The sequence below is a fragment of the Gigantopelta aegis genome, chromosome 4 (assembly GCF_016097555.1).
Source record: "Gigantopelta aegis isolate Gae_Host chromosome 4, Gae_host_genome, whole genome shotgun sequence".
In the NCBI taxonomy this organism is placed as follows: domain Eukaryota; kingdom Metazoa; phylum Mollusca; class Gastropoda; order Neomphalida; family Peltospiridae; genus Gigantopelta; species Gigantopelta aegis.
The window spans coordinates 7,003,449-7,017,521 of record NC_054702.1 but is presented as its reverse complement, the minus strand read 5'-3'; the positions used below and the strand labels follow the sequence as shown (position 1 = coordinate 7,017,521).

General features: G+C 34.6%; 1 protein-coding gene across 1 annotated transcript in view; it reads left to right on the top strand.

The window, feature by feature from the left end:
• Positions 1 to 10,497: 10,497 nt before the first annotated feature.
• Positions 10,498 to 14,073, top strand: part of LOC121372226 (transcription cofactor vestigial-like protein 2) — a 16,943-nt gene continuing 13,367 nt past the window's right edge. Inside the window, exons 1-2 of the mRNA XM_041498515.1 lie at positions 10,498 to 10,602; positions 10,886 to 11,150. Coding sequence (XP_041354449.1) covers positions 10,537 to 10,602; positions 10,886 to 11,150 — 331 coding nt within the window. The 5' untranslated portion in view covers positions 10,498 to 10,536. The remainder of the gene's footprint in view (positions 10,603 to 10,885; positions 11,151 to 14,073) is intronic.

Genomic DNA, 14,073 nt, shown 5'->3' with positions numbered 1-14,073 from the left:
ATTATTGCATCAATATTCCAAAATCAATAATGTAAAAAGACCTATCCGACTTCTGATGTTACCATTACATTGGAAACTAGAAAGGTATTTTTCTAAAACTTAAAGAATGTGAAAATACAACAAACGCTTTTGTGTTTTGTGCATGTATACTTCTGTTTAATTATTTCTCTAGAATTGTTCTGTTAGGTAGCCGAAAGGTCAGAGCCGGGAATGAGACCATTACAAGGTCTAAGGCATCCGTTAGGCCCCAGTTAAGGGGTTTAGGGGTCGTAGGTGAAACCCTAAGGTATTGTGCTTTGACCTTACACATCTTTGATAAAACATTTTGCTTAATTTTGACCCCACTTAATTGCCTCGAACCAGAAAAATAAGTACTAAAATGGTGGTGTCAAATTATGTAGGGCTAAATCATCTACATAATTGTTGTTCACTGTATGTAATTATCTCCCTTTATAGAAGACATTTGACTTGGAGACACCAAGCCATCCTGGCAAAGCAGATACAATACAATATGTAAAATAATGGAATGACTGGGTAATCCACGGGACGAGATAAGGATTAAACAAACCCGTCTGTTTACGCACTTAGTTCATGTTTACCTGTATGAAGAGCGCACACAAAACGAGCAGACGAGAAACAATGGAAAGGAAAAGAGTTACCCGCCTTGTCGTTAGCAGGCGAGAGAAGATGCATAATGCTGATTGAAGATGGGGAAACGAAGGTACCCACTTCAAAGAAATACCGCAAGTGTTTCCCATTTCATCCTTCCTTCTTCGCTTTACAGACCGGAGCATCACCAGATTGAAGGTACAAGCCCGCCATTGTGCGTCTTCCTTGAATACACAGGGTCCAGAATCTGAGAACTGGTGCAACAGTTTTTACAAGTTTGTTCTCACATTGAGGAAATAATTGCACTCCGATGTGTTTGGCTGTTGTGCTATTTTAGAGATTTATATGTCATTTTGTATCACTTGTGGCTCGAGTTTGGATCTCACTAAAAATTAAATACGCGGCACCAGGCATGTGTATTTACTGTTTATTCAGAGGACGTCCTACCCCAGTGACCTCATTCCGTACTAGGGGTGAGATTCAGCTCAGTAGGTTGAACGTTCGTCCGAGGTTCTAGGGTCGTAGGATCGAACCTGTTCGGGAAACCCATTGCGTTTTCCATCCCAACAAGTTGCCTGTGGTATGTGTTGTTCTGTCTGTGTAAAGTCCATATAATATAAAAGAAAGAAAACAAAGAAAGAAATGTTTTATTTAACGACGCACTCAACACATTTTATTTACGGTTATATAGTGTCAGACACGGTTATGGACCACACGGATTTTGAGAGAAAACCCGCTGTCGCTACACGGGCTACTCTTTCCGATTAGCAGCAAGGGATCTTTTATTTGCGCTTCCTACAGGCAGGCTAGCACAAACCATGGCCTTTGTTGAACCAGTTATGGATCACTGGTCGGTGCAAGTGGTTTACACCTACCCATTGAGCCTTGCGGAGCACTCACTCAGGATTTGGAGTCGGTATCTGGATTAAAAATCCTATGCCTCGACTGGGATCCGAACCCAGTACCTACCAGCCTGTAGACCGATGTCCTAACCACGACGCCACCGAGGCCGGTAAATATAAAAGATTGCTAGCTGCTAATGGGAAAGAACATCCAAAGACTACGTGTGACAGTTACCAAATGTTTGACATGAATTAAGTTTTCCTAGTTTTGTGGTACCTGTAGCTCCAAATTCAGCTCCGTAGGAACGCAATCTGGGGGGGGGGGGGGGGGGGGGGGGGGGGGGGGGGCACAATCTCTAATGGGGGGGGGGGGTCACAGCCTCCAGTGAGGGGAAACAAGTCTTATCTTTTTTATATAAAGTAGGACAACAAAACGTACATTTTTGTCCTCGGGTTGGGGAAGAGGACGTGCCCCACACACCCCGGTTCCTACGGGCATGAAGTGAATTTTATGTCAAAAAAGAAATAAATGTACGGACTTCGAAACAAGTCAGCGAAATTAACATGCTCATTATTCAAGGGCGGACACGGGAAATATTATAGGGTGGGGATCTTTGGCAAAACGGCACATGACCCAACTAATGAAAGGGTACTTCTATAACAGGTTGGCATTCGTGAAGTGAAACTTGTAAATAAAATTGTTTTAAAAGGGGGCACCTGACAGTAGACTAGTCCGCTGTCTCCTCTTTTGGGTCCGCCCTTGATCTTGGTCCAAAACCGCCTGTCGTGGACACCTCTGTTTACGTCAGACAAATATATTTAGTATGTTACCTATTAAAATTAATGAAGGAAGGATTTATGGACGACAGAATTATTATGATTTAACAAACAGCATTATGGCAAAGATTTAAACACAATTTTTGCATTCCATAAATAAATAGAAGCAGTTGTTAGCAGTTGTTATAATATGTATTGAAACATCTTACTTTATTATATACATAGCTATAGATTTACATAAACCATAAAAGTGATATTCGGTGAAAAGACATATATTCATTATTTTTATTTATATTTTTGTGAACAAATTCATGATTCAGTTATCTCCCTTGTAAATTATTACGTTTTAATTATTGAGATCAGTGTCGCTTCGTCGCTAAACATATTGTCAAATATGAGGAAAAATATATATAATAAATAAACCATATCATGGTGTATTTTTAAATATGATTTTTTTTTTTTTTTTTTTTTTGTTATGTTAACTCGTCATGTGTGAAAGCTCGCAAACTTTCTTGTATCTGACCTCACTTTTGTTCGGTCAGATACTGGGAAAGTTAGCTCGTTTCGTGAAAATGATATCTAACGAAAAAGTATAGTATTCTATGTCCCGAGACGTTTTCTTTCACGCGTTTACAACTACAAACATGCATGAAGTTGTTAAGAGTTATTTCCCTTGCCATTGCGCCTCGATAGACGATTTTAGTTCAGTATTATCTTCATTTATCATTCAAGAACTGATTTATTTCTATTTCAAACAAAGCGATCATTAATTTCATTGTACCTATATCTATATCTATATATATATATATATATATATTATATATATATATATATATATATATATATATATATATATAAAAGGATTGTATATAAAGTGCGGTAACTTGCGATTAATTCTTAGACGTGTTTGAAATAATAACGCAATTAATCTGAACCACAAAACCGTTATGCATGGTCCAAACCGAATATCTGCACAATTCAGAGCCGAATGGGTGTTTGGCAAAACGGTGGTTGATTCCATGAATCTCTGCGTCGTCTGTGGGAGGACTGCCACTGCCGAGGAGATCCTTTATTGGAGATTTCGTCCTTCCTGCACTGCTCAAAGAGGACTGCCACTCCCAGACTAATTTACTAAATCACAACTAGCTGAGGGTAGAGCGCGTTAGAATAAATATAGTTGTGAAGCCATGCACTCACGAATCACTGTCAAAACTCATATATGAGAAGAAAGAGGGAAGGAAAATAAGATAACAACAACAAACCAGGAATAACTCATTGGTATACTATGTATCTACTACGCAGGTCGTCAAGCATCATATACTTTTTATTATTCTCTTTTTACTCAAACGTCTTGCTCATTTCACGTATAGGCCTGTGTTGGATTTTATTTTGTATCTTTGTTTTGTTTGGTTTTGGTTTTGTTATTATTGTTGTTGTTGTTTGTGTTTTTCTTTTTGTTATATGCTACATATAAAAACTACTTAAATTATTAAATATATTAACTGGTGATTATTTCAAAATAAAATATTGTAATAATATGTTGTGTTAACACTTCTGCCCAAGTTTTAGGTATTTAACTGAATTGTCATTGTTTTAATTATTGTTGCATAGTCTTGAACACTATGATAATTATTATACGGCGTAACCCGTAAAACTTGGTTCGTTGAGTAATTGATCTTAAAACATATTTTCCTTTTACAAAATCGACATTTCTCTTTGTGATATAATAAACAGAAATATGAAATTCCTTTTTATACATGTATGTAATTAGTATTCAAATATTTTTTACGCGTTATAGCGACAATAACAAAAAAAAAATCAAATCTGATATTTTTTTATACAGAAAGTTAGTTACTGTTTGTTGTTATCTGTCATGTGTCACATAAAGAACTTAGATTTAAAAAGCGTTATGCAGAAAGCCATGTTCTTTATAATTGTGAGAATAATAAAAATTCAAATGATGATGCGACAAGAATGGATTTTTGTGTTAATCTGCTGATATCGTTGTAGCGGAACAACACCCGAAAATAAATAACATAAAGAAAGAAAGAAAGAAAAGAAAAGAAAGAAAATAAGTAAGAAAGAAAACAAATAAGCAAGCAAGTAAATAATATATCATATTATATTAATGTACGATATTTGTTTATGACAGAAAGGATAGAAGACGTAATTTCTGCAATAACTGTTTATATACATGTTGGCCATTTCAAAATACACCCCATAAAATGATAAATGAAATTGTAATACAACTGTAATCGTATTGTTAATTTCTAATGCCATTTAGATAATATTTCACGGTTACAACTATATTAATCTTCTTTAAATAGAACTTATCTCTTTACGAATTCTTTACTGTTTTCAATAACAGTAACGGAATGAATGAATGAATGTTTAACGACACCCCAGCACGAAAAATACATCGGCTATTGGGTGTCAAACTATGGTAAATTGAAAACTAAAGTGATGATCAACATCAGTATAAAAATTCAACAGTTAAATAAAAACACAGTGTAAAGGACTAACAGTAACGGTGTATATATACTCTTCAGTAAAGTAGAGGAACCTGAAATATTAATGTTAATATCAACTATTCGACCGAACATACGTTTTGACCACAGACATCCTAGTAAAGAATGTTCAGGTCTGTTTATTCACATACCGAAACACGTTGCGTGGGGTGTCATTCTCGATTTTGACAATTTCCAGGAAAGTCCATTAATCACTGTGGAACATTATTTCTGTCAATCTTTTTCATTCTGTTGATCATACAGTTGTTATTGTTTTGTTTTTAGTAATTTTTATTGTTTGAATTTGCGATTTACTACTAAAAAAAAACCCGTCAACTTTCAAACTTCACTTCTGACCCCAATCGTCCTTCAAAATCTTTGGTGTTCATAAAACCTACTGTAATACTGAACTACCGATTGTAATGTTTGCCCAATTAATTCACTATTATCATATAACCATACCCCACAGCTAATATACCTTACAGTTTTGGCAGTTGTAAATTCTTATTAGAGTTCCCTTACTTTTTTTGAAGAGTATATAATTATTATTATTATACAAGCGAGCACAATAAATACCAGTTTGTGCAAACAAAATTGCGTATTTGAATACTACTTTCGTATATTACGTTGATATGCACTCTATACTAGCATATGCATAGGTAAAGAAGTGCGAGCGGTTGCTGTCTATGTGATGTTTCACTTCCCATTAGACGCGTTTTAACCAGACCCAGTCATGTGGACTATGCAATACACAGCATAGCGTTCACAGCTTGCTGGAAATCCACCGGCAGCGCTCGCGTGTATCACGACGTTTAAAACATAATTCTATTAGAAGAAAAATGTTGACGAGTCGAGGGTGTACACAGTTGACAAGAAACATACGGTTACGATTACAATAATGATCAAAACTACTCACTAATATAGTTTTTTTTAAATACCATAAATACAGCTCGTTACATGATCGTGTGTGTATGGAATTAATGACACGAGTTGTGGAATAACACAGTTGTAAATGAGTTTCAGAGATTCTAAATAGCTATCACGATTGTAATTCGAAATGCGCGCGCGTGCGTGCGTGCGTGCGTGCGTGCGTGTGTGTGTAAAACGTTCTTTACAGCTGCTTAAGCGGCTTATTAGCCGGTGTAAAATGTATTACACTTTAATTCTATTATTATTTATTTATTTATTTAATTAATTATTTATTGCTTAAATTCTCAATTTTAATCAATCTTGCGTGTTTCTGGTCGCCTTGATATTTGTAGCAGTTCACAATAACTTTAAATTAAACAACGACAGGTCTGTACCTCAGAAACAATAGTCGACTGGTTTAAAATATTTAATAAAATAAGAAAATTATCTGTATGAATTGATATTAAACTACATAGTGGAAGTAAAAACAAATATATCTATAATTTGGATTTGTGTATAATATTTAATTTCCAAAAGTTTTTAATTTGTTTTACAAATATATAAATGTATGGGTATTATGTTCCTTTCCTAGTTGTTGTTAAAAATGTTTTTATTTTGTTATTTTATTTTAAAAGCGTGTCTATCAAAGTAATTTATTTAAAATTCTCTATGTTTTTTTATCGTGTCCCAACCAAAGACTGATATACTAAACGCTGTGGTATGCGCTGTCCTGTATGTGAAAACTGCATATAAAATATTTCTTGCTGCTAATTTAAAATGTAACGGGTTTCCTATAAAATGATGTCTAAATTATCGAATTATTGTCATTAAGTAGCCGATTATTAACAAATCAGTGTGCTCTAGTGGTGGCGTCAAGCAAAACAAACTTTAACTTTAACTTTTAAAAATGAAAGAGTGCAATAATTACAGGTAGTAGATATTTCACATAGTTTCACAATAATTACAGGTAGTAGATATTTCACATGGTTTCACAATAATTACAGGTAGTAGATATTTCACATGGTTTCACAATAATTACAGGTAGTAGATACTTCACATGGTTTCACAATAATTACAGGTAGTAGATACTTCACATGGTTTCACAATAATTACAGGTAGTAGATACTTCACATGGTTTCACAATAATTACAGGTAGTAGATACTTCACATGGTTTCACAATAATTACAGGTAGTAGATACTTCACATGGTTTCACAATAATTACAGGTAGTAGATACTTCACATGGTTTCACAATAATTACAGGTAGTAGATACTTCACATGGTTTCACAATAATTACAGGTAGTAGATATTTCACATGGTTTCACAATAATTACAGGTAGTAGATACTTCACATAGTTTCACAATAATTACAGGTAGTAGATACTTCACATAGTTTCACAATAAGTTGCTTTTGTTATTAGCACTGCTGGTAATAGTTTTTGGGGGGTGTTTTTTTATTTTTTATTTTTTTTATTTATTAATTTTTTGTTTTGTTTTTTGTAGCGCTTGCTTGATGCGCGATCGGTCTGGGATCGATCCCCGTCTGTGGACACATTTGACAGTGCACCATCACTGGTATATCAAAGGCCGTGGTATGTGCTACCTCGTCTGTGGGATGGTGCATATAAAAGATCCCTTGCTACTAGTTGAAAAATGTAGCGGGTTTCCTCTCTAAGACTATAAGTTGAAATTACGAAATGTTTCGCATCCAATAGCTGATGATTAATAAATCAATGTGCTCTAGTGATGTCGTTAAACAAAGCAAATTTTAAAACTTTTGGGGGGAGCTACCCCCCCCCCCCCCCCCCCCCCGAGAATCTTGTCCTTTTTTATATATATATATATATCTCCAGTAATAGCATAGAAATGTTTAATCTTTATAGTATGTTAAAAATTATTTATAAAATTTAGTGCCCCCCCATGGATTTTGGTCAGGGTACGGCCCTGTAATAGCATGTTAAATTTATTATCTAATAAAAGAGAAAACGACAGTGACGTAAGGATGGGAATGAAAGCTTGGAAAAAAACAAAAATTTAGTTAATGGTAGATGAAAAGGGGAAAAACAGTAACCGTTTAAGGTAGACAACAAAGAGTAGATAATTAAACCGCCAGCTTATATCGGCTATTTATATTTATGCACTGTGAAATCACTAATCTAATTAAACCACCAGCTTATATCGACTATTTATATTTATGCACTGTGAAATCACCAATCTAATTAAACCACCAGCTTATATCGGCTATTTATATTTATGCACTGTGAAATCACTAATCTAATTAAACCACCAGCTTATATCGGCTATTTATATTTATGCACTGTGAAATCACTAATCTAATTAAACCACCAGCTTATATCGGCTATTTATATTTATGCACTGTGAAATCACTAATCTAATTAAACCACCAGCTTATATCGGCTATTTATATTTATGCACTGTGAAATCACTTTGGTTCGTGGTGGTCTAATTTGTGTGTAATTCGTGGACTAGTGCAGTCAACGAATTTAACAACAACTATAATACATGAATACATGGACCCCAACTTGGACCTTGGTACATAAAGTTATAACCAGTAGGCTGCTATGTTTTAAAAACAAATGTGTTACAACTCCTGTAGGTTTTATAACAGATATACACAATATTATGTGTAAATACAAACTTTTAAATCATCTGATTGATTTCTATAATACGTCAATATTTCCATCGAAACATATATGGAAACGACTAGTTAAGAAAAGCGTGTTTGGTTTTGAAGAATTAAAGTGGTAAACACAAATCTCGTCTTCGCCAGACATCAGCCATTTTCTGCAACTTCATCCCAATTTAAATATCCACAAAGCATGGCAAATTTCTCATTTAATTATTGTATGCGCTTCGTGGCGACCTATGCCATGTGAAGGAGTGTGTCCCCTCTGTCACTTAATCTATTCTGATTTGCTGATACATGTTATATGTCATTGTCAATTTATATCTGAAATTAGAGACGAATTCTGGATATCTCTTCTGGACATCGGACCAGTGGAACTCAGTGTCGTTCTTCACAATCTTCCCGATTCTGTTTTTATTACTAAGATATTATCTTGTGAACCTCCAATTAATGTTGATGAATCGATAGAAAGTACTTATTGTGAAACCGTTATCTATTACATTCATCTACTAAGCAAACAATACTTTGAAGCTACCATAGCAAGCGATAATTGTATTACCCCATAAACTTTATGTGCTCGTATTTGAATCACTATGTACTCATGGTTCGATGCGTGCTCTACTTACCCACATTTATCATAGTTTTATTTATTAACTTATTGTATTCTTGTATGTTTGTATGTATGTAATGAAATGTATTTATATGTTACAACTCTCTGTTTAGAGGAATAAAGACTATATATATATATATATATATATATATATATATATATATATATATATATATATATATATATATATATATATATATATATATATATATATATATATATATAATACATGTAACACGAATTTATTGTATTAACCTTTTCATCCACGAATTTAAGTATCCAAGTCAGGGCCGTACCCTGACCAAAATTCATGGGGGGGCACTAAATTTTATAAATAATTTTTAACATACTATAAAGATTAAACATTTCTATGCTATTACTGGAGATATATATAAAAAAAAAAACAGGACAAGATTCTCGGGGGGGGGCAGCTGCCCCCCCCCCCTCCCTGCCCCCCCGGAGGGTACGGGCCTGCAAGTGGCGGGACGTAAGCAAGTGTTAAGGTGCTCGCCTGATGCGCGGTCGATCTAGGATCGATTCCTGTCGGTTGGCCCATTTGGCTCTTTCTTGTTCCATCTAGTGCACCACGACTGGTATATCAAAGGCCGTGGTATGTGCTATCCTGTCTGTAGCTTGGTACATATAAAAGATTCCTTACTACTAATGGAAAAATGTAGCGGGTTTCCTGCCGGTTTCCATCCAGTAGCCAATAGCCGATTAATAAATCAATGTGCTGTAGTGGTACAAAACAAACTTAAAGTACCTAAAGACATTTTTATTTTAACTTTACCACGAGCATTTAATCCCTGGAAAATAAAGGATTTCAGAGTATATGAAAATAACTACCGTAGTGTTATCCTACCGGCCTCGGTGGTGTTGTGGCTAAGCTATTGGACATAAGGCTGACAGGTACTGGGTTCGCAGCCCGATACCCACTCCCACTCAGAGCGAGTTTTAACAACTCAGTGGGTATGTGTAATACCCTCTACTGTCTCACTAACCACTAACAATTAACCCACTGTCCTGGACAAATAGCCCAGATAGCTGAGGTGTGTGCCTAGGACAACGTGCTTGAACCTTAATTGGATATAAGCACGAAAATAAGTTGAAAGAAGAAGAAGTATTCTCCGATGACGGGAGTTCATTTACCATCACTGAAAATAAGCCATGTGAGTGATTTGGTTTTAATCACATGGATGTTAACATAATAATGAAACATAATGTAACGCAATCTGCCATTCTGTGTGATTATTTTAAATTGTTGTTTAAAATTAAGTCTTCCCAAAATATCTGGCTGTCACAGATCTTCTCATGAACATCAAGTAAAACAAACATCTCAAACAATACGCTTTTCGGAAGCTCCGGATTGTTGCCGCTCTAGGTGAACGCAAACACGGCATTCGTCGGCACCGATTCGTTAATCTCGCACGTCAATCGGTGCGATGGGCGGGGCTACGCGGATCTCGCCTGAAGCCATGGGCTAGATCAATAATGAGATTTGTTTCAGGACCACGCCCCGAGAATTCGAACCGCGAAGAAATACAATTATGTCTTGACATGGAACAATCCGATTCTTCGTGTATGTGTCTGAAACGAATAGCCGCTATCTGGTGTGGCTTGGTGCTAGGAGCTGCATGGACCTTATGTATCAATTTTATTCGCCGTATTTCCCGTACAAATCTTCTGCTGAAGATGTCCAGGTAAGTTGCACACCTCTACGCGCGTTTTTGCATTGCAGTAATCAGATTTTCCGATTCTTCAACATCTTTCGATAAGTGCATAATTGTATGACAAACAGTATCGGATGGAGGCATACCAGATGAAAATCGCCCGCATTGCTGGCACTTCCCGCGTGGTGGTGTTTTCGCCTGCAAAATGTACTAGACTGTAAGCTATAAATTCCGCCACGAGAAAATGTCCGTGACAGATGAACTGCATAGAATTTTGCTTGGCAATGTTTAATAAGAAATCTCAACATTTCAGAAATTCAGCCTTCCGGCCATGTACGATGCCGCCGCTACCCATGCCGGACATTACTTAGACTCGAGCCCTGCGGGTGAGAAGGACACGGAGCCGGAGAGAGACAGCCACCCGAAGGGTTCCCAGTACCTCAACCCCAACTGTCTCCTACTGACGTACTTCTCCGGGGATATTTCCGCGGTAGTTGACGAACACTTTTCCCGCGCTCTCAGTCAACCCAGCAGTTACACGCTGGACAGAAATGGAACGAAATCCTGTCCAAGATCAGGTAAGAACTCCTATTTGTTTGTTGTTGGCTTTGTTCTGTTGTGTGTTTGTTGCTGGGTGTATTTTTAGGTATTTTTTAAAATTAATTTTTAATCTTTATTTCATATTGTTGTAATTATGTAAGGACTGGAAACAGGCAACGGGATGTCAATTCGTTCTGTTTTCCATAAACCTCTGTATTCATTTTAACGATTAATGTTCACCGTACAAGATAACAATCGCAAAAATATGTCTAACACTGAATTCTATATTGGGGGAGATCGTATTTGAAACGCTTATAAGATAGTTGAATTAAACTGAGTTGTTAAGAGAAAAAAAATCAGAATTTGTACTCTCTAGCTACAACGTGATACTAATGATGCAGTAGTAAAGATGGTGCGCTAGGAATATATCTTGGGAATCATTAATTTTATTTCATTGTCGAAACAAAATACATAAACCTACAACAAATAGTAATAATAATAAAATAAATAAACAAGGTTGATGATGATGACAATAAAGATGATATTGTCGTCGTTGTTGTTGTTGGCAATGGCGGTAACCAGCTTTGAGAAAGCATACTCTTTTTTATTTCTATTACGTATGATATTGCAAACTACTGTAAGAAATTCCACGTGTTTGTGGATTTAAAAACCCAATTATGTATTACAGTTCTAGAAGTAATATTATAACAATAACAAAACAATTAATATATTATTTTCAAAAACCACAGGAAAATGTTTGAGTCATTTAAAGGTTTTTTTTATTCGTATTATTATTGTTAGTTTAAAATTCTATATATGTCTCTTTTGATATTAACGTTCCATACTGATTTATATGAAATAAATAAATATACTGAACAACAAGATAAAGTCGACTATTTAGTTTTCTTCAATATATTTAAAATTATTAAATCTGAATCCCAGTAGTTTTTGTGTATGCTAAAATTGCCAATGTATTGTGACCATTTTAGGCCCATTTTCACAGTCTATTTACTGAATTGATTTTAGCATTATATATATATATATATATATATATATATATATATTAAAATATTCTCGTTCCTACTTTTGATTCCTATAAATAATGATTCGTTTTTTCTCCCAAAATACAGCAAGCAGAATCATCAAAATAAACTATATTAGACTATGTATATATATATTTTTAATATTTCAAAGTCGAAGAACGACACTGGATGTCTTGGGGGGGGGGGGGGGGGGGGGGGGGGGGTGGTCTGAAGTTGTTTGGGAACATGCGGTAAATATTGGCCTTCTTTCGTTTACACCCTCAACACTTATTCGGGCACTTGAAGATAATATAAACACAAACCGAAATTAGACGATCAAAATGCAATTTGTCAGCTTGTAAAACACGGTGCTAATAATTAGATTCAATAAACATAAATACATTTAAGAGCCGCGGATAGCGAGTAAATCACGCGGACCGCGGCGCACATGGAAAGCCACTCGAGACCGATCGCTCACGGAACGGTTATCTCTCAATTAGTGTCACGCTTCTTCTTTGATACGCCGCAACACGTGGCTTCGCGGCCAAAACTAGACCGGCTCTCGAATATCGCTGATGACACCCACCCCAGGGAAAGTGATGATAGGGACCCCGTCTAGCCCCAGGGGAGAGCAGCGGAGGAAAGCTATCTAATTTATTCAGCTGTTCTTCACATGTTAGGTTTTCAAATACTGTAATGTGGATATTATTTTTAAAAGGAAATCGTGATCTTTTATCTTTTAAAAACAAGTCTTTTTTAATTAAAAAAAAACAAAATCAGTTTTAAAGACAAATGTGTATTGTGTAGAGTCTGTGTTTCTTTAGTATTGTGGAATTTTTGTCAGTCTAGTTACAGTAAACAATTATTATAGACAAATGACATATAACTAATATTAAAATTGTATATATAGACCAGTAAACCACTCTTAAAACACAAATAATAAATAACTAATATTAAAACTACAAATACAGGTTAATACAAACTTATAATAGAATAATTACAATTTAGACATTCAGATAAATAATAATAAATAAAACATAACTACACGACAAATACTATACAATTATAATTAAAATACTGTATAATTAGAACACAAATACTCCACACCGGTAATACATATGCTACCCAGCTATAATACAAATCTATATAATTATAATACAAATCCTACATAAACATAATACAGATACTATATGATAATAAAAGAGATACTGTATATAATACAGACATTAGATTGCTATATTACAAATATTATATAATTATAATACAAATATTATACAAGTATAATATAAATATTACATAAATGTAATACAAATACATGTACTATATACATGTAATGCAAATATATTATAATACAAATACTACATAAATATAATACAAATACTACATATTTTAATATATAATACGAATAGTACATATGTATAATACAAACATTATATAATTACAATAAAATACTACATTTATCTATAATACAAGCACATGTACAACACTAACAAACTCCTTAGTCGTGGTGTTTTAACATTCACCAAATATTTCCTTTAAAACTTCTTATCGTCATAAAATTAATATATCCAAATCAAATTTGTAATTTTTTGTATATCTCAGATTCATTCTAAAAATGTACTGTTTAATTGCTACAATTTTGTATGTATCAAAATATGCCGATATCCATGAAACCCCAAAATTCAAGCTGATATATTTTGTTTCAGTAGTCGTCAAAATAAACCTATCATTAATTTTTGTTTGTGTAGTCTGTTTAACTGTAACACTACACATTACAGTTCTAAATGTACTAAATGTATTAAGCGTGCAGTATTAATCACTTCGTTAATTACAAGTTCTTGATAAGTATTACATGATATGTTTTAGCCAATAAAGTGGTTTGATTCATTTCATTTGTAGTACAAGTACCCGGTATGCAGATAAAACGTGCAAATAAAAG